The sequence below is a fragment of the Eurosta solidaginis genome, chromosome 1 (assembly GCF_040869045.1).
Source record: "Eurosta solidaginis isolate ZX-2024a chromosome 1, ASM4086904v1, whole genome shotgun sequence".
Lineage (NCBI taxonomy): Eukaryota > Metazoa > Arthropoda > Insecta > Diptera > Tephritidae > Eurosta > Eurosta solidaginis.
This window is the reverse complement of record NC_090319.1, coordinates 346,128,578-346,150,538: the sequence shown is the minus strand read 5'-3', so window position 1 is coordinate 346,150,538 and position 21,961 is coordinate 346,128,578. Positions and strand designations below refer to the sequence as shown.

General features: G+C 42.2%; 1 protein-coding gene across 1 annotated transcript; it reads right to left on the bottom strand.

Annotated features, from left to right (window-relative positions):
- Window positions 1-272: 272 nt before the first annotated feature.
- Window positions 273-20,818, bottom strand: tin (tinman). The gene is made up of 3 exons (XM_067773814.1): window positions 20,624-20,818; window positions 8,190-9,172; window positions 273-790 (listed from the first exon to the last, which is right to left on the bottom strand). Exons 1-3 carry the CDS (start codon window positions 20,776-20,778, stop codon window positions 399-401), a joined length of 1,530 nt encoding a protein of 509 aa, XP_067629915.1. The 5' UTR covers window positions 20,779-20,818; the 3' UTR covers window positions 273-398.
- Between the last annotated feature and the right edge of the window lie 1,143 nt (window positions 20,819-21,961).

The following is a 21,961-nucleotide window of genomic DNA, read 5'->3' as shown; positions in this document are numbered from 1 at the left end:
ACTAGATTTTTGAATTGAATATTAATATGTAGCGTGATTTTCAGTATAAACATTTAAAAGAGAAGCTCATTTGAGACACAAATGGACAATTCATGTCAGTTCAATTTAATATCCGCGAGCAAAAAACAAACCTTTTTTCCATTCTCTGGCCATTCGCGACAGCCAATCTCCCTGTCAGCTGTTATTTGACAGATGGGAAAGGCAGTGGAGGAATAGAAAGGTGTTTAACTTGTATGAATTCACAATGGTGCTATGCTTTAATAAAATTTTATATTGGAAACCATCGAAACAACTCAAATCTTAAAATCTTATATGAATACGACACTAGTGTGGTTTGCCCAACTATTTGAAATTGTATTAATAGAAGAAAAAAATAAATAAACAAATACATTTTCCTGTTATGAATGATGCATCACTTGTATTGCCGTTTGTTGTGGATGTGTTTGATGTTGACGATGCAGTTGACCCCACATAGTAACTCCACCTGATGTCATCATGCTTGCTGTGGTGTCCGTTTTCAATTTGACCGAGGGCATGTCACCATCAATTTCTCCACGTTTTGATTTATATCGCCTATTTTGAAACCAAATTTTCACTTGTGTGGGCGACAAATTTAATTTGTGAGCAATAACCTCGCGCTCGGCGCCTGTCAGGTACTTTTGCATACGAAAACGACACTCCAACTCCAACACTTGAGCTTGCGAAAAAAGTACGCGTGGTTTGCGTTTACAACGTGGTTTGCCATTTTTACGAAGCTCTGAACGCGAAGAAGTTACTTGAGAGATGTCTCCTGCGAATAGATAAAAGAGAACAATGCAAACAAAGGATAATAAAAGAAGTTTTATTTAAAACAATTTTTTTGTAACAAATTAAATTTTAAGCTAATAAATGATTTGAGAGAGAGATAACAATCCTCGGGTGCGAAAATAAATCGATCAATGCATTTCCAACCATTTGTACACGCGATAAATAAAAAATAAATAAATAAATGTAAGGCGCGATAACCTCCGAAGAGATCTAAGGCCGAGCTTCTCTTCCAATTTGCGTCGTGCCCCTCTTGATTTTCCCTGCAATTTGGCCGGACGGGACCTACATGTTTTATGCAGACTACGAACGGCATCTGCAAGGCAGATGAGTTTTCACTGAGAGCTTTTCATGGCAGAAATACACCCAGAGCGCTTGCCAAATACTGCCGAGGGGCGACCCCGCTTAGAAAAATTTTCTTCTAATTGAAAAACCTTATTTCTAAAATTTTGATGTTACTTTGCCCGGGGTGCGAACCCAGGGCATACGGTGTGGTAGGCGGAGCACGCTACCATCACACCACGGTGGCCGCCGATACCTACGCGATAACTTAAGAAAATATTCAGATAACTTAACTAAAGACAAAATCGTATCGTCGTCAATTAACCTAGTTAAAGATTCGAATAGCTATTAAAATATTTTCATTTAAGCATCTTCCATATGAAGCCCCAATGGGACGTACATGTCGGGAAGCTCCTCTAGAGACGCTACACAACCAATGCACGTTCTCTATTTTATTCGACTTCGGGTTATATATACTCTAGATAGAACTTCCCTCAACCGCGTTGCCACGCTCACTCAATGTCCGCACAGACATTTTTTCTGAAGCATTTTCATTCTTCAGATTTCCCATTTATAGATCTTCAACAGATTCCTAGACTCATCCTGGCTGGATATGGTTTTTGCGCACAGAAATATTTTCCAAAGCATTTTTATACATTTCATGAAAATGAAATGGTATATTAATTTCATCACGAAACCAAAAATTTTAAGTCCTTAAAGGAAAATAGATAGACCCACCATTAAGTATACCGAAATAATCAGGATGAAGAGCTGAGTTGGTTTAGCCATGTCCGTCGGTCCGTCTGTCCGTTTGTCCGTCTGTCGGTTTGTATGCAAACTAGTCCCTCAATTTTTGAGATATCTTGACACAATTGTGAGCGGGTGTACTTGGGTGTCCGATTAGACATTTGTCGGAACCTGCCGGATCGGACCACTATAGCATATATCCTGCATACAACCGATTTTTCAGAAAAAGAGGATTTTTGTCATATCTTCCTCAATTTAACAGATTGAAGCTTCAAACTTCACCATATACTTTCGTATATTGCACATATTATTGTCTGAAAAAATTGATGAGATCGGTCGTATATATAGTATATGTCCCCCACAACCGATTGTTCAGATAAGAAACTTTTCGTAATTACTGCCCTATTTTAAGAGCTAGAGGCTTCAAATTTCACTAAATGCTTACGTATATAGCATATATTGTTGTCTGAAAAAATCATAGAGATCGGTGGTATATATATTATATACCCCATATAAACTGTCATTTTTGCCCCTTTTTTACGGCTAGAAGCTTCAAAATTCATCAAATTTCATCAAATAGTTACGTTTACGTCATATATTGTTGAAATACGTGATTCGTAGTCATAGTTTTTACACGCAGACCACAAAAAACCTGAAATTTGCATCCTCACACAAAGTACCTACCTATTTTTATACTCAGTTGAGCAGAGCTCACAGAGTATATTAACTTTGATTGGAAAACGGTTGGTTGTACAGGTATAAAGGAATCGAGATAGATATAGACTTCCATATATCAAAATCATCAGGATCGAAAAAAAATTTTATTGAGCCATGTCCGTCCGTCCGTCCGTCCGTCCGTCTGTCCGTTAACACGATAACTTGAGTAAATTTTGAGATATCTTGATGAAATTTGGTATGTAGGTTCCTGGGCACTCATCTCAGATCGCTGCTTAAAATGACCGATATCGGACTATAACCACGCCCACTTTTTCGATATCGAAAATTTCGAAAAATCGAAAAAGTGCGATAATTAATTACCAAATACGGATTAAGCGATGAAACTCGGTAGGTGAGTTTAGTTTATGACGCAGAATAGAAAACTAGTAAAATTTTGGACAATGGGCGTGGCACCGCCCACTTTTAAAAGAAGGTAATTTAGAAGTTTTACAAGTTGTAATTTGGCAGCCATTTAAGATATCATAATGAAATTTGGCAGGAAAGTTACTCTTATTACTATATGTATGCTTAATAAAAATTAGTAAAATCGGAGAACGACCACGCCCACTTTTAAAAAAAAAAATTTTGTTAAGTCAAATTTTAAAAGAAAAGTTAATATCTTTACAGTATATAAGTAAATTATGTCAACATTCAACTCCAGTAATAATATTTCAATATGGGCGTGGCTCCGCCCTTTTTCATTTAATTTGTTTAGGATACATTTAATGCCACAAGTCGAACAAAAATTTACCAATCCTTGTGAAATTTGGTAGAGGCTTGGATTCTAGGACGATAACTGTTTTTTTTGTGAAAAAGGACGAAATCGGTTGAACCTACGCCCAGTTTTTATACACAGTCGACCGTCTGTCCTTCCGCTCGGCCGTTAACACGATAACTTGAGCAAAAATCGATATATCTTTACTAAACTCAGTTCACGTACTTATCCGAACTCACTTTGTATTGGTATAAAAAATGGCCGAAATCCGACTATGACCACGCCCACTTTTTCGATATCGAAAGTTACGAAAAATGAAAAAAATGACATAATTATATACCAAATACGAAAAAAGGGATGAAACATGGTAATTGGATTGGTCTGTTGACGCAAAATATAACTTTAGAAAAAAACTTTGTAAAATGGGTGTGACACCTACCATATTAAGTAGAAGAAAATGAAGGCGAAATCAACAGCCCTTGGAATATTGGCAGGAATACTGTCCGTGGTATTGCATATACAAATAAATTAGCAGTACCCGACAGATGATGTTCTGGGTCAACCTGGTCCACATTTTGGTCGATATCTGGAAAACGCCTTCACATATACAACTACCACCACTCCCTTTTAAAATCCTCATTGATACCTTTAATTTGATACCCATATCGTACAAACACTTTCTAGAGTCACCCCTGGTCCACGTTTATGGCGATATCCCGAAATGGCGTCCACCTATAGAACTAAGGCCCATTCCCTTTTAAAATACTCATTACCACCTTTCATTTGATACCCATATCGTACAAACAAATTCTAGAGTCAGGCCTGGTCCACCTTTATGGCGATATCCCTAAATGGCGTCCATCTATAGAACTATGGCCCACTTCCATTTGATACACATGTCATACAAACACATTCCAGGGTTACCCTAGGTTCTTTTTCCTACATGGTGATTTTTCCTTATTTTGTCTCCACCGCTCTCAACTGAGTATGTAATGTTCGGTTTCACCCGAACTTAGCCTTCCTTACTTGTTTATTTTATATTTATCTTAAAAATCGTTTAGGTATGTACATCTGTTCACTTTGTATTTCTTATCTTATAAAAAAAAAAATAAATGTAAGCCGCGATAACCTCCGAAGAGATCTAGGGCCGAGCTTCTCTTCCAATTTGCGTCGTGCTCCTCTTGATTTTCCCTACAAATTGGGCGGACGGGACCTACATGTTTAATGCCGACTCCGAACGGCATCTGCAAGGCAGATGAGTTTTCACTGAGAGCTTTTCATGGCAGAAATACACCCGGAGTGCTTGCCAGACACTGCCGAGGGGCGACACCGCTTATCTTATACATCCGATTATTTGGAGATTACGAACGGGATAAGATTATTGTTCAGCCCCATCCATGAAAGGTATGAAGTTTTCGGCACAGCCGAAGACAGTCCCGTCCTTACTTGTTCATTCTTAGGATTTCCCATTTATAGATCTTCAACAGATTCCCTACACGCTTGGGTTTTTCGCCTTTTGCTCATTGAAAATCCTCTTGCACATGTATTCTCAAAAGATACAGCTCCTTATACTATCGTGGTGGCTTTGCTTTTCCCTAAAAGCTTTGTCATTAGCGTCTTTAGATTACTTCTCTTCCTGGCAACCTCTTTGGCCATCCAAGTTTTATTTTTATTTGTTTCGGAAAGTAGGCCTAGGCCGTTGCCCTAAGGTTTCTAAAGGTTCCCCCTTCTTTACCCTCTTTAGTGAGATAATGTAGCTAATAGGTGCATGGTACCTGCTCGCCCTCCCGCTCGGCGACCACCCCTGCAAGGACCTCAGCAATGGAGTTATGTAGCATACATGAGTCGAGCTATTTCTTCTTCTTCTTGTAGTGATAAAGGCACTCACCGAAGATTTTAGGGAGTGTTTTCAATGTGGATGGTCCTTTGTTGATATAGATCCGGTACGTTCTGTTAATGAGCACAATTAAGGTACTAGCCCGACGGTCTCTGAAACGATTTGATATGACCACGTGCAACCTTCAAGGTTATTCCGCCCTCCAAATCCTTGTTCTATGAGAAACTTAGGGTTTCCAGAACGGCTGTATCAGGATTCGCCTCGGGAAGGTGAGTTTAACAATTGGGTTGGAGAAGCTGTGAAGCCATAAAGGTTTGTATAGCGCTAAACAACTCCCTCTCTCATCCTGGTTTCAGATTTTGCATTGTAAAAGCCAAACCCACGGGAGCTGAGTCCAAAAACATTTCCTTCAGATGAGAACCATGGCTCCTGTATCAGCGTCACGTCAAACAAACAATCCTGAAGGGTAAGGAGTGATTCACGCTATGCTGAAAGTTTATATCTAAGATTTGCAGCACCATTGGGTTCCTTGTCTTCCTGAGGCGCTTCTGTCTTTCCCAAGCTAAGTCAACAATATATTCTCCGCCTGCTTGTTAATTCAAAGGGTATCGTACTGATCCTCCTCGGTATGCCGAGGTATGGAAAACACCTTCCAATACTGTGTCATGGTTCTGACTCTGCAGAGACGTCAGCCGTTCCCCGGCTTCATCACGCACAGGACCCTTACCTTGGCCGTGGCTATCGTGAAGATCTGCACTCCATCCACAACCGCAATCCGTGCACTCGTTTCTTGTTGCCTTGTTTATGAATCTGGACGGGTGCCGCGTATGTTTATGTTTTACATATCGAGGCTCCCTTGCCCACCCGAAGGAGTAATATTATTTCCTACTCCGATGACTTCAAGATAATGGCAACAGCTCTGGGCCCTTCCATTGGTCAGTTAAATTAACAACCATGTCCCTAGTCTTTCTATTTTTTTCGCCTCGTGTAACTTGGCTCTATCACCGTCCGAGTCCTCGGACATACACGTTGATGACATTACGCTATCGACTTTCCGGCACCCAAAAATTACTGTCGTTCGTTTATGACCAGCACTTTGACGGCTATGCATTCACCATTGTAACAACATCCTTGAGTCCCTCCCTGACAGCACTTGGAGTATAAATAAAGAAACGCTCATAGCTATGAGGAAGCTGCTGTTTGACCTATCAAAATACTATCCTTTTCTTATGTCTCTGGAACATCATCTACAAAGTGAGGCGGCAATATGCCCCACAAAGGAAGGAAATGAAATGCTGGAAAATTATTGATGTTAAATACTCAGAAACCTGGTCATCATCAGACATCTGATTAAAGAAACTCCACGTCACAGGCATATAAGGAGTCATCTCCACGAGCACTATGAAGAAATCTGGCACACAGAAATTCAGCCGTTTGAGCCAAATGAGCATAAGCAGGCTCTCGGTCCCTTCCACAAAGAGTCAGCAAAGTCTTACGCTAATAAATGACCGGCTAACTCTGATCTCAGATTCCAATAGCCGAAACTCGCAGTTAAGGAAAAATATTTCTCAGGAAGATGCGTGTTATTGTGGCTGAACTTTGATCTTGATACTGTAATGGGTTAAACCCTTACTCATCCAGAATCAACTCCGATACACGCAATATATGTATATTAGGGCGGGTCGATTTAAAAATCGCTCATTGCTCTGTGAAAATCGTATTCTAGGGATCAAAATGAGAAACTGAAGTAACCATACCTCTAAAACGAATTCTGATGTCCCCCCCAGGTAGGGGTAAATTTTGAAAAATCCCACTTTGACCCATTTAGAGTGCTCCAATCGAGTCCAAATGTATGACCGATCCCCACTAACTTTGTAGGCCCGACCCACCGATGCCAGTGGCACACCCCCTGGAACCTTCCTGGGGGTAAAGTGCATGTAAAGTGCAAAACCGGTGATTGATCCCTAGAATATGATTTTCATAGAGCAATGGGCGATTTTTTTGCCTTCCCACAAATCGGCCCGCCCTAATATATATTCTTCAGTTAATGTGTCCCCCTTTACACCAACCATATTTTTAGTTGTATCGTAGAACAAAGGACAATAACATCTATATGAGTTTAGTCCAGTCCTATTGCAACTGCTAGTTTCCGTGGCCTTCCATTTGAGGTTATTGATGACAATTTGTGAGTGATCTCACCTATTGGATGGGACAAAGTAAAGTTACAAGAAGAGACCGCCAGCGGGTTAGGAGGTTTAGAATATACCCGCGGTAGGTTTGTCTGTCGTAAGAACCGAATAAAATACCAAATTGATTCAAGGGGTTGTGTAGCGCAACTTTCTCAAGGGGTTATAAAATAAAAATAAATGTAAGGCGCGATAACCTCCGAAGAGATCTAAGGCCAAGCTTCTCTTCCAATTTGCGTCGTGCTCCTCTTGATTTTCCCTACAAATTGGCCGGACGGGACCTACATGTTTTATGCCGACTCCGAACGGCATCTGCAAGGCAGATGAGTTTTCACCAAACACTGCCGAGGGGCGACCCCGTTTAGAAAAATGTTCTTCTAATTTAAAAACCTTATTTCTAAAATTTTGATGTTGCTTTGCCCGGGGTGCGAACCCAGGGCATACGGTGTGGTAGGCGGAGAACGCTACCATCACACCACGGTGGCCACCAAGGGGTTGGCAGCGCAATATATAGCTTCTCCAACCCAATTGTCAACCCCACCTACCCGTGACGAATCCTGTTTCATTAGCAGCCGAGACTCTGGCGACCCCGAACTCCTGATGGATTTAGAGGGTGGGTAGGCGGATGGCCTAGAAGGTTTCATGTGGTCATACCAAATCGTTCCCGTGACGGTCGGGCTAGTATCTTAATGGTGCTTGGTACCGGAACGTATCGGATCTACATCCGGCAAAGGAGAATCAACATCGATAACACTCGCCAAGACCTTCGGGGAGTGTCCTTATCGCTACAACAACAACAACAACAACATGAAGGTATTTCGTATGTGTGTAAATTCGATTCGTCACCGAAAAATTTTTAAAAGGTAAAACTTTTATTCAGAATTTTAAAAAAATTACTTACTGCGTTTAGCTACTCCATAGTCCACGCTGCCTCCGTTTGTTGTAACACCGTCACTGGATCTCGTCATACTCTCTAATCCATCCTTTTTAGAGCACAAATTCCCATTTAGACTATTTGTATCATTGCCACCGCTTTTTGATATGTGCTGCAGGGATGTGTTGCTGCTGTTGTTAGTGGTTTCCATTAGACTCTGCAGAGATTGTTGAGATGGTATCGCCGTTTTACCGCTGCCATTACTTTTCAAAGGTAACGAAGTCACTTTTGACGAGTAATTTGTTGATGTATTCGAAAGTTGCTGCTGTTGTTGTAGTTCGGCCATTTCAGTTGAATTATTGAGATCCAAAGTGGGCGATGGCGTCACATAAGGCGTGGAAGTGTAATCACTTTTACTACTAGCAATTTCTATGCCACCAATACCACCACTCACATAAGCATCACTTGAATGTTGATAATTGTAGTTGTATGCTGCTGTTGAATGTGTTGTAGGTACACCATAAATGGACGCTCCCGGTGATACACTACCACCAGGACCACACATCGTAGCACCGTTGGTCACTGATGCAGATGGTACATACCATTGTACAGCACCGTAATGTTGATAAGGCGGAACATGATGTGAATGTGTATGATGAGTATGCGGCGGGAGCGGCGCATGCGCTGGTGGGTGGCTATGTGAATGGGTGTGCGCATGAAGATGTGTTGGATAGGCTGAAGTGACTGCGTGTGCTGCATTGGCATAATCACCAAAAGCGGGATGAGCATGATGATGAGGGTGGTGATGATGTGGCGGATGAGGATGATATTGGTAGCCAGCAGAAGTTGATGCGCCGACCGCTACCATTGTCGCTGCCGACGCCGTTGCTGCAGTCATCGGTACTTGTAATTGTGGCATAACTGAAGCTGTAACGAGTGTTTCCTGGTAACTTTGTTGTGTGTCATAATCGTTGACGCAAGATGCGGGAGTTGAGACACTGGGCATACCACTGTAATGTGAGATGAAGAAAAAGGAAAAAATCAGTGAACGGAAATGGTCATTTGGTAAAAAAAAAAAAAAAATATTTTACTGTAAAACATAGAACTGGAAAATTGTCACCACCCCCCGTCGGCATAATTAATGCAACACATATGTTTTTCGGGTTGACTGTTTGGCGCATGTGTAAGTTGATGGACAAATATGCATACGTCTAACAATAAAGAGGCATGTGTGGGCTCAGCACGATATCGTTATATGGGAAAGAGCGACGCAGCAAGAAAATTTCGCAAAGTCCCGCCGACTTGCACTTGGCAATAAACCTTTGTAGTTCTCTTAAAATCAGAACGATTGCAACGCGACAACACAACCAAACCGGACACAGTCGGCAGTCCAGTAAAGATGCAGGCAATTCACATATGTGACACATAAAAGTAAATAATATTAGACATGTGCAGATTGGTTTAAAAAATTTGCTTCCCAGTAACAAATTTCAAAACCCAAAAGTATACTTTGAATACATAGTCAGCCACACTAAAATGGAGACAGTCTAAATAATAGTTCGTTGTTGGATAGATGGGTCGAAAGTGCTGAGCTATTAGGGAGGCGTAAAGTTCATCAATTTTGGCGCCTCGAACCTTCAGGCCTGCAGATTTTATTCGCCTAATACAACGGGTGTGGTGGTAGCGTGCTCCGTCTACCACACCGAAGATTCTGAGTTCACGCCCGGGCAAAGCAACAACAAAATTTTAGAAATAAGTTTTTTCAATTAGAAGAAAATTTGTCTAAGCGGGGTCGCCCCTCGGCAGTGTTTGGCAAGCACCCCGAGTGTATTTCTGCCATGAAAAGCTCTCAGTGAGAACAAATCTGCCTTGCAGATGCCGTTCGGAGTCGGCATAAAACAAGTAGGTCCCCTCCCGCCAATTTGTAGGAACAATGAAAAAGGAGCACGACGCAAATTGGAAGAGAAGCTCGGCCTAAAATCTCTTTAGGGGTTAACGCGCCTTACATTTATTTTATATTTTTAATACAACGGGAATGGCTTTCCGCGAGGATATTCTAGTCCCCTTAACACGCGATGGTATGGAGGAAATGTACAGACCTAACCAACCGTATGTCCCCGACTCAAATGACGAAACAATTATCATCAGTTTTCTGGAACGAGGTCGCATTTGTGCAGTGGTTTCACAAGCCCTTCGGGTGTATTTCTGCCTCATAAGGCTTTAAAGCGGCCGCCAACAGAACAACATCAAACATTTAGAAAGAAGTTTTTTCAATCAGAATAAACTTTTTTAAAGTTGAAAAGTGGTTTTCTAAAGAATTTGATGTTGCTTTTCCGTGCCTTAGACCTTCGGTGAGCACGCTACCCCTACACCATGTTGGCCGTCTGCTGCGTTTGTGGTCTTGTAGTCCGTATTGCGCGACGTGAACATTCAATAATTCTGCAACTATTGACATCCGTCATCGATAAATTTTTCTATAAAGATGCCTTAGGCCTTTTGCTCCACCATGGCACCCTGGCTCCTGAATATCCTTACACGGCATGATTTATTGTGGGCATTTACTAATGTGTTTGTTACGTTGTTTTCGGATTCCTCCACCCACCTCAGGTCCTCGTGTGTATTAAGCGTTTTTGGAATTGCGCACAGTTCGTTGGTTTAGGATTTCTAAATGCCTTACCCTGTTCTAATCTCTTTGGGAAGGCATATAACTTGAAATAAGTTTAAAGATCCCTCTAATCATATTTTGAAATATTACAATCAGAACATAGCGTTACATGAAGCACAATACTTTATGTTGGCTCAACATACATATGTAGGAACACTATCCACTTCCTACCCTACCACTAAATGGAGATTTGCCTCTATCATTTGTATCGCCTCCTTCCAACGCTTTTTGGTGCGCGTTCGCAACCGCCCCTTATGACCAACCATTCTTTGCGCCCTTCTCCTTCCCCCAGTACTTTACCCTCCTTAATAGTAAGGGAGAGTTTTTCCGACCCTTTATGGTATTAAAGGTTTGTCTCTGGGCTTTTAGTCCCACTCCAACACCTTCGTTGTAACTTTAACACCCTCCTTTTGTTCTCTTGATTTTAGGCTCTCGAGGTCCCTTTATAGTACGCCCGCTTCTAGCTTTTTAGAATTGTTATCCTTGAGACTTCTGCTTCTGAGATGAAAATTAATTCTGATTTAGCCCCAGGACATTCCCGGCATGCTTGTTTATTTGGCGGATAATGTGCTGACTTTCCCCCGTACACCCATTCATTTCTCTCTCCGTATATTGGGGTTCTTTTTCTACAGAAGCCGCAACACATCCTCCGACTTGATCATGCATGCAATCCATGCGTTGGTTTTTGGTATTGTGTGGATCTGCAACATATTCATCACCTCACTAGGTTTTGGTTCTTCTGTCCCACAGCTTTAGATCCACATGTCTTGACGATACGGGTAGATTGCCTCAACATACTGGGATTCCGTCCTATCTGCGCCTTTAAAGCACACTTATCGCCTTCAGTCGAATGTCACCTCTTCATTCTGTACGAACCGTACCTGTACCATTCAGCAAAGCTCTTGTCAGCAAGCTGCCATCGATCTACCTTTACTGCCTCAGAGACCCATGCCAACTGTACACTTCAGTTGGATCGAACACTCCTCCTAAGCGCAGGACGACACTGTCAGATGACTCTCGTACGCCCTCTGCTCCTTACCCTTTTTCCTCGTTCGGATTCACTTGCCACGCCATAACGGAGCTCGCTTGAAATGGCTTGTCCATTAAGACCTTACATAGACTGAATGAGTTCATAGTGTAAGCTCGCTTACTCTCCGCTACTTTCACTCCCCGAGTGCGGCGCATTGTTGTTGTGTTTTTCTCTTCCATTGCTTGCGACTCTATTCTGGAGTTATAAACCGAAGAATTTGACTAATTCAATTTAGTCCTATGACCACCCGCCCTAAAAGACGGACTCAGCGGTCTTAAATAAAATATGGGAAATAAAACGTCCGTCATAGCAGCGATGCTTACCGTGGTAAGGCCACCGCTACTACCCGAGCCCAGTATCGATAAAAAAATAAATAAATTTAAAGCGCGAATAACCTCCGAAGAGATTTTAGGCCGAGCTTCTCATCCAACTGGCGTGGTGCTCTTTTTAATTTTTCCTACAAAATGGCGGGATGGGACCTACATGTTTTATGCCGACATCGAATGGCATCTGCAAGGCAGATGAGTTTTCACTGAGAATCGTTTCATGGCAGAAATACACTCGGAGTGCTTGCCAAATCACTGCTGAGGGGTGACACCCCAGGATCCTCGGTGTGGTAGGCGAAGCACGCTACCACCACACCACGGCGGCCAATATCGATAAGGCTCTATTTAATACAGCTGAACACACCCGCTGCCTGCAAATCATCCAATAGGCGCGGTTAACGAATTAAGGAGGTAGGCACTTCTTGGTCAGCGGCTTTCCGCCGATCTTCTTATAGGTGGAACGGCTTCGACGTAAACTTATAAAATGATGGGAAATGGGAAATATGTGATTTTCTCTGATTTTATAATAAAAAAAATTAGGGAAACAAAAAAATTTATGCAGATTAATTTTTAGCTGGTGACCCTCGAAAAAAAAGCGCCGCGACCCACAATTTGAAAATCACTGACCGACCTAGAGATTATACATAGATAAAATTTAGCAAGTACTTCTTACTTCCTCGGTTGTCTACTGGGAATCGCACACATACATTAACAGCAAATATTTAGCATACATACAAATGTGTTACCTACATCCGAGCTGCATTCCCTCACGACAAACTCAAAAGTCAAAGACGGTCATCATCTTCTACGCAGGCGCCCATGATACAACTTTCTATTTAGCTCATTTCAAAACAGTACAAAAAAATGTGTCAGCAACATTTTAGTGAATATGAGTTAAGCAAAAAAAAAAAAAAAAGTTAACCACCAATTTGCATTTGTGTGCACATGCCTTTGCTGGTTAAAAAAAAAAAAAAACAAAAAAAACTGTTTCCATGATTTGACAAAATTTGCTGAGTTTAAAATAACAACAAGTTTTATGAATTTCAAATAATAACATTTTTTTTTTTTTTTTTGTATGACTGCTTTGTTGGACGTTGGACGATGAGCCATGTTGTTGCAGTATGTGCGTACAGTGATGATCAGAGCATCAAATACAGACAGACATATATATTTGCGTAGGACGTTTTTCATTCCGATCTTCTTCTATCTCATCTTTTTTCTTGAAAGTAAAGACTTTAACATGCCTTTCTTTCCTTCCCATACACTTTTCTGATTTGGTTTTAGTTGTGGTTTGACGAATTCATAAATTTTCGTGTGCATCCGTTGAGCCTATAAAAACACAGACTGGGATGTTGTGTATTTTCTTAGGAAATTGTTCGAAAATTGTTTTTCGTAAGGCGTTATTATTAAATGTAAATAAATAGTTAAGAAAATACAGTGGAACAGCAGCATCTTAGCTTGGCATAGCTGCCTGGTTGCCCTAAATTATTTGGAGTCATGCTACGAATTTTTTCACACAAAATTTGGAAAGTAATAAATTAAATATTGCTTTTTTGCAGAAATTAGTAAAAAAAACAAAAAAAAACGAAATACAAACAAAAAAACGTTCAGTAAATATGGGTCTCCCCATAGGCGATTTAGTCGCCACTGCTTCCCATGCGCATTTCTCTGCGCTCTCTTTCGGCATGTCCAATAATACATGTCTCTGCACATTGAGGGACTAAATTCCTAATGGAAGGTTCCTCTCTAAAAACGTATAGCAGTGATGTACAGAGAGTCTTTCGTCGTGAAAACGATGGCAATGAAACATTATGTCTTCAGCGTTTTCCAATTCGGTGGGACAGTGTGAACAGAAAGGATCCTCCTCTACACTGAAAGAAAAAGACTGGTAAATTCAACCGAAATTTCTGTCCATTTTTATCCATCGCATCAAGATGTTGAATCAAGCTTCATCTGCACTTATGAAGTTGTTGCGCAAAAAATTAGTGCTAAAAAGTGCGTGTCTCTTCAATTATTCTCTAAAGCACGCACGATTAATTATTTGTAATTAGTGCGAATTTTCGTCAGGACCTGGATCCTGGTCTTTCTCTGGTTGATTCTGTTCGTTGTCAATTGTAAGATAAGGCCATTTTGTCGGGAGATTTGAACGTTCATTTACATATCCTCTAGCGCAGGACACGAGCACAAAACATAGCAGTTCATCTGCTATCACTGACCAAGCCTAATTTAAAGGCATGTGACACTAGAAGGCAGTGTCTAGTCAGGTCCGGTCCCTTCAATTTAAAGGAAAAATTAAAAAGCGCACGACGCAAATTGGTACAGAAGCGCGGCCTAAAATCTCTTCGGAGGTTATTGCGCCTTACGTTTATTTATTTTTAACTTTGTTAGTCTAACGTTGTAAGACTTACACACTATCTTCGACACTTTACAGCACCACGCTTCGGTCTATGCCTTTCCCGCTAAATCAATCATATGCAACTTGCACCATCTCTTAATCTCACCAAATCTAAATGCGACGTCTACGAAGCAAGCTGCGAGGGATGCGCCATTTTTAGCTATTTCATCCACCTTTTCATTCCCATCTATTGCCTTATGCTTACTTACTTACTTAATTGGCGCTTAACCGTCTAAAGGGTTATGGCCGTCCAACAAGGCGCGCCAGTCGCTCCGCCAACCGGCGCCAATTGGTCACACCAAGGGAGTTTAAATCGTTTTCCACCTGGTCCTTCCAACGGAGTGGGGACCGCCCTCTATCTCTGCTTCCATAGGCGGGTTCCGTTAGCAACACTTTCTTGGCCGGAGCATCATCTTTCATTCGAATAACATAGCCAAGCCAGCGCAGCCGCTGCGTTTTAATTCGCTGGACTATGTTGATGTCTGCTTATAGCTCGTACAGCTCATCATTAAATCCTGTTCGGTACTCGCCATCGCCAACGCGCAGAGGTCCATAAGAACTTTTCTCTTGAACACTCCCAAAGCCGCTTCATCTGCTGTTGTCATGGCCCATGCTTCTGCCCCATATAGCAGGACGGGTACGATAAGTGACTTGTAGAGTATGATTTTCGTTCGCCGAGAGAGGACTTTACTTTTCAATTGCCTACCTAGTCAAAAGTAGCATTTATTGGCAAGATTTATTCTTCTCTGGATTTCAGTGCTGATGTTGTTGCTAGTGTTGATGCTGGTTCCCAAATAAACGAAGTCTTTTACTATTTCGAAATTATGGCTGCCAACAGTAGCGTGATTGCCATGACTCGTATGCGCTGACTCTTTGCTCGATGACAGCAGGTACTTCGTTTTGTCCTCATTCACCATCAAACCCATCTTTATCGCTTCTTTTTCCAGTTTGGAGTAAGCAGAACTAACAGCGCGGGTGTTTAGGCCGATGATGTCAATGTCATCAGCATATGCCAGTAATTGCACGCTTTTATAGTATATTGTTCCAGTGCGGTTAAGTTCTGCAGCTAGTATAATTTTCTCCAGCATCAAATTAAAGAAATCGCACGATAGGGGGTCACCCTGTCTGAAACCTCGTTTAGTTTCGAACGGCTCGGAGAGGTCCTTCCCAATTCTGACTGAGCGGATGGTGTTGCTCAACGTCATTTTGCACAGCCGTATAAGTTTTGCGGGGAAACCAAATTCAGACATAGCGGCATATAGGCAGCTCCTTTTCGTGCTGTCGAAGGCGGCTTTAAAGTCGACGAAGAGGTGATGTGTGTCGATTCTCTTCTCACGGGTTTTTTCCAAGATTTGGCGCATTGTGACAATCTGGTCGATGGTAGATATACCAGGTCTGAAGCCGCACTGATAAGGTCCAATCAGCCGGTTCACGGTGGGCTTCAATCTTTCGCACAATACACTTGAAAGGACCTTATATGCGATATTAAGAAGGATGATTCCACGATAGTTGGTGCATTTTGCAGTATCCCCCTTCTTGTGGACTGGGCAAAGAACACTTAGATTTCAACCGTCGGGCATGCACTCGTCCGCCCATATTTTGCTAAGAAGCTGCTGCATGCGCCTTACCAACTCCTCGCCGCCATACTCGAATAGCTCCGCAGGCAATCCATCAGCGCCCACGGCCTTGTTGTTTTTCAATCTGATTATTGCTATTCTAACTACGTCATAATCGGGCGGGGGGACATATATTCCATCATCATCGATTGCGGGATCGGGTTCTTCATCTCTGCGCTGTGAATTGCTGCCTCCATTTAGGAAAGCAGAGAAGTATTACCTCCATAATCTAAGCACTCTCTGGACATCAGTTACAAGGTCGCCGTTTTCATTCCTACAGGAGTTTGCCCCGGTCTTAAAACCTTCCCTCTGTCGCCGTATTTTTTGGTAGAATTTTCGGGCGTTATTCCTGGTGGCTAGCAGCTCAAGCTCCTCGCCCTCACGCCTTTCTGCTTCTGCTTTTTTCTTCCTGAAAAGGCGTCTCGCTTCCATTTTCAACTCTGCTGTAGTGCTCACACACTCTTCTTGTTGCGCTCGCTTTTAACGTAGCCCTGTAGGCAGTGTCTTTTCTTTCGGTTGCAACGCGGCATTCTTCGTCGTACCAGTTGTTTTTTCGTGGCCGCCAGTAACCATTTTTTTCCTCGGCGGCAGTACCAAGTGCTTTGGAGATATGCTCCCACTGCTCCTGTATTCCTTCAGGATGAGTTGTGCTCTCAGAGAGCAGGTGTGAGAGTCGAGTTGCGAAATCATTGGCAGTCTTTTGTGATTTAAGCTTTCCTTGTGTTTTTTGTTCCTTTGTTTTAGCCGCGTTGAAGCGGGTGCGTTTTTTGGCTGCAACGAGATAATGGTCCGAGTCGATGTTAGGTCCTCGGATCGTGCGCACACTGGAGGCATGCCGTTCGTCTATCATAACGTGATCGATCTGATTGCGAGTATTTCGATCAGGAGACAGCCATGTAGCTTGATGTATCTTTTTATACATGAACCTCGTTCTGGATATGACCATGTTTCGAGCATCGGCAAAGTCAATCAGCCTCAGTCCGTTAGGAGAAGTTTCATTGTGTAGGCTGAACTTTCCGACTGTAGGGCCAAAAACACCTTCTTTGCCCACCCTGGCGTTAAAGTCGCCAAGCACGACTTTTATATCATGACGGGTGCAGCGCTCGTATGTGCGTTCTAATTGTTCATAAAAAGTGTATTTCACCTCACCGTCTTTTTCGTCTGTCCGCGCACGGGCGCAGATGAATGATATATTAAAAAGTTTTGCTTTTATTCGGATAGCGGCCAGACGCTCGTCCACAGGCGTGAACGCCAGCACTTGGCGACAAAGTCTCTCTCCCACCACGAATATGGGCACTCCAATAGATGTCACAATTTTTGATCTTCTTTCTTCCTTGCTTCGTCCAACGCATTTCTTGGATGGCGGTGATGTCAGATTTTACTTTGACGAGGACATCAACCAGCCGGGCATCTGCACCAATCCCATTCAGGGAGCAGACGTTCCAGGTGCATGCCCTCAATTCATTGTCCTTCAAACGTTTGCCATGGTCGTCATCATAAGAGAGTGTATTAATCCGAGGCTTGTTGTTATATTTCATTGGAGTATGGTTTTACGTGGCGGGTCCCCAGCCCAGCACACAACCCGCTCAGCGGGGGTGAAAATATTACTTGCACGCTTATATAGCGAGCGGCTACCCAGAGGATACTTGGCCGCAAGCGACCGGCCGTAGTGAGCTGCTTGAACCGCATGCAAAAGAATCGCTCTGGCCATTCCCAGGTGAATGGCGGTCAGAAGCTTTCCCCACTTTCGTGGACCTCTACACACGGCTCCACCCTCCATTGCCTTATGCCCTGGGACCATTTATAGATGTATGCTTGTCCCTATCTCGATTTTTTCGCGAAGTTGTTGTCTTAATTGCTGCTTGGCTGCCAATATAAAAGTTGGCGCGGCTGCAGTTTAAGCTATTTTCATCCAGTCTTTCTACTGCTTTGGTTGCGCCTTCTACTTCCACCGGAAAACGATGCAGTGATCTGGAATCTTGTAGGATCTGTTTATTTTTGGATCTGCACAGTATAACGCAGACTCTACTCCTTGCACTACTTTGAAACCATCGATGTACATGTGTATCGCCTCGTCCACCATTTGGGCACCTTTGCGCCAACCATTCACCTCTATTGTGGCTCTAAGGGCCCCTTGAAGCGCAGATACGGAATTAGGTAGTCTCTTCGTCTGTAATTGATCACGCTATACTATGTTGGCCGTGTGGTCTGCGCTCAAGCCGCCCGAAGCACTGAGCCTCTTTTCAGATCTTTGTTACCAGGTCTACAGGTGGAATGTGTAGAATGGCATACAGTGCAGTCCTCGAGATTGTTTTCAGGTCTCCCGTAATTCTAAGCATTGATAACCTGCAAATCCCCTCTAATTTCTTGAGGTAGGTTCTTGTTTTGAGGTTGTCCACCAAACAAGTACTGCATAGTATAGGATAGGCTTTATAATCGCTCTTCTATGAACGCAGTGCCTTTAAATTGTTTCCGAAAACACGCTATCTCAACATGAATGTTCCTCTGGCCAGTTCTAAGATTAAATGTTATGGTGCAGATATTTATGAAGAAAAAGTGTCAGATAGTGGTATCTTTAAACAAACTCTCCTGGGTATTGGACCAAACGAGGTTGTTTGAAGATATTGATGCATAAGCTACAAATAGTTCACTCGTTTTTGGAAAAAAGTCACTGAAACATAGATATTTGTTTTCGAACTTCGTAATTGGACCCGTTTTAATATGAATATTTTTGTATTTGGCTGTTCCTATTCGTCCGGAAAATTCAATACACAAACTTCCAAAATTTGTTTTTTATTGAATGTTGTTGTTGCTGTTGTTTGTAGCGATAAGGTTGCTCCCCGAAGGCTTTGGGGAGTGTTATCGATGTGGGTGGTCCTTTTTCGGATACAGATCCGGTACGCTCCGGTACCATAGCACCATTAAGGTGCTAGCCCGACCATCTCGGGAACGATTTATGTGGCCACATTAAACCTTCATGCCATTCCCTCCCTCCCCACCCCCAAGTTCCATGAGGAGCTTGGGGTCGCCAGAGCCTCGTCTGTTAGTGAAACAGGATTCGCCGCGGATAGGTGAGGTTGACAATTGGGTTTGGAGAAGCTATATATTGCGCTGGCAACCTGCAGGGTTGCGCTACACAGCCCCTTCAATCTGGTATTTTAGTCGCCTCTTACGACAGGCATACCTACTGCGGGTATATTCTGATCACCTAACCCGCTGGGGGGTTTTTATTGAATGTCATATTGGACGATAAAGAAAATTTCCGAACGAATAGCCATTTCCTTTTTATTAATTGGGTTTGATAATAACAAAGTCAGCATGTAGGCGGGTATGTTTTAATGTTCAAGGTGAACCGGGACCAGGTAGGTGGATTTGCACTCGTCGCACCAAATTTCACATTACCAGATCCACCAACTTTTAATTTCGAAGATCTGCTTTTGTTACCTACTAAACAGGAAAAGAAGGCAGACCACGCCTACATGTTTATTTTTTCGAATATAATAAATAAATAAAATATGTTAGCAAGCACGGGTAAAACAACGCACTTCGAAGGCTTACTTCTAGGTTAGGTTAGGTAGAACTGTCCAGATCGTGAGGACCTCACATAGACTGAATGAGTTCGTACTGTGACCAGAAGTTTGTTTAACGTGCAAAATGAAAAAGACTATTAAAAACCAGGACCTATGTTATAAAATATCCCCCGTCCCCTTAGAAGGTCTAGAAGCTTTGTAGGACCTATGCCACTTGCTGCTTCTACATCGGACAGCTGTATCACTCCAACTAGCTGCAGATTTAGCCTGCCAAGCGCAGGGCACGAGCACCAAAAGTCCGCGATCGTTTCCCCCTCCAACCCGCACTCCCTAAACCTGCCCCACTGACCAAGCCTAATTTAAGGGCATGTGACGCCAGAAGGCAATGTCCAGTCAGAATATTCGTCATAAGCAGCGGTGGGCACCACTACATTTACACAGTTACCAAATTGAGAATGTGTTAGTAAACACGAATGTGTAGCGAGCGCGAAAGCAAAGTGAATTATTTATTTAGTTTGATTTCAATGCTTGAACGGTGGGCACGTGTCACACGCATTCTTTGGTACTCTGTTTTAAGCGCGCGTGCGTCACTTCCTTACTGTTGGACCATCGAAATCAAACTAAAAGCGCTGTCGTTCATTTTGACGAAGTGGCCGTTGTGCTCTCGCTTATCGTATACATATATGGTCGCTTAGCACGTGCTAAGCTTACGCCCACCCCGGGTCATAAGTCTGCAATCCTCTCATTTTAATGATAGTTGTAACTTTGTTAGTCTAAGGTTATAACACCTCCACATGAACTTCGATCTTCGATATTTTACTACTAGAAACGGGGAACTAATTTTCTGTTAAATTTTCTTTGTTTTAAAAATTTCAAACTTAAGCGTTTATCGAACTAACCTTTCAAGCGTTCCAAAAACTTCATATGCTTCATTCTGGTTAACTAAATTTAAAATATCTTTCACCGAAAATGGCGTCGTATTTAGCGAATCCGAAGATTGACTGTAATCGTAATAACCTTGTGGCACCTGTGACTGTTGTTGGTGTTGTAGCATTTTGTTTTCATTTGGCGACGGCTGCGACACTTTACATTCGATATTCACGTAGGCACTTTTCACGCTAAAATACACTGTCCACTTGTCAAGCCGTTTCACACACTTGTTGGCGGAAATTCAATAAGAACCTTTGCTTTTGTTTATTATAATAATTTCCCACTCGTTTTCACTAGTTATTAAACAACTTTTGATATTTATTTCTTTATAGGTATATAAGTATGTATTGTTAATTTTTTTTTTTGCAATTTTTGTTGTTGTAACAAGTACAATTCCTATTATTAACCGTCACCGAATTTGCAAACACCGAATAAACAAAGTTCGAACCAAACACTCGACTGGTTCCAATTGACTGGTTTCTTCTTATAATTATCTAACTGTAAACCAAAAGAGTCAACACATCAACGCACAATAAGCCGACGTGTCATGAAGCGCTGATGAGTAAACAAGTTGTTGTAATTGTATTCTCATACACAATCTCTTATGCCTACAAACGATTTGCTTATTTGTTTGTATGCAGCAAACCCAACCTTTTTGATTTGTGTCCCGTTAGCAATCGCAGACATCGTTTGTAAACACATAAATGGCTTATTTTAAAAATGGTTGCTGTTCAGCCAATCAAATTCGAGCGAAATGTTTCGTTCCATTGCTTAAGGCATTTCCATTGCCTTTGCGTTACTGTTTGTGCGCTGCCATTGGTTTAAGTTATTTCGTTCCCTTTTTTGTCGCTTTCCATTAGTTTCTTAATTAAAGTACATATTTTTTTGTTTTTGCATATTATCATGGCTATTTTCTGAAATAACTTCCACGCATTTGTCTGCATTGTTTGAAAACTGTATGCAAGTTTAAATTCAACAAGTAAGGAAGGCTAAGTTCGGGTGTAACCGAACATTACATACTCAGTTGAGAGCTGTGGAGACAAAGTAAGGGAAAATCACCATGTTGTAAAAAGAACCTAGGGTAACCCTGGAATGTGTTTGTATGACATTGGTACACATGTAAGGTGTTAATGAGTATTTTAAGAGGAAGTGGGCCATAGGTCTATAGATGGACGCCTTTTCAAGATATCGCCATAAAGGTGGACCAGGGGTGACTCTAGAATTTGTTTGTACGATATGGGTATCAAATGAAAGGTATTAATGAGTATTTTAAAAGGGCGTGGCCCTAAGTTCTATAGATGGACGCC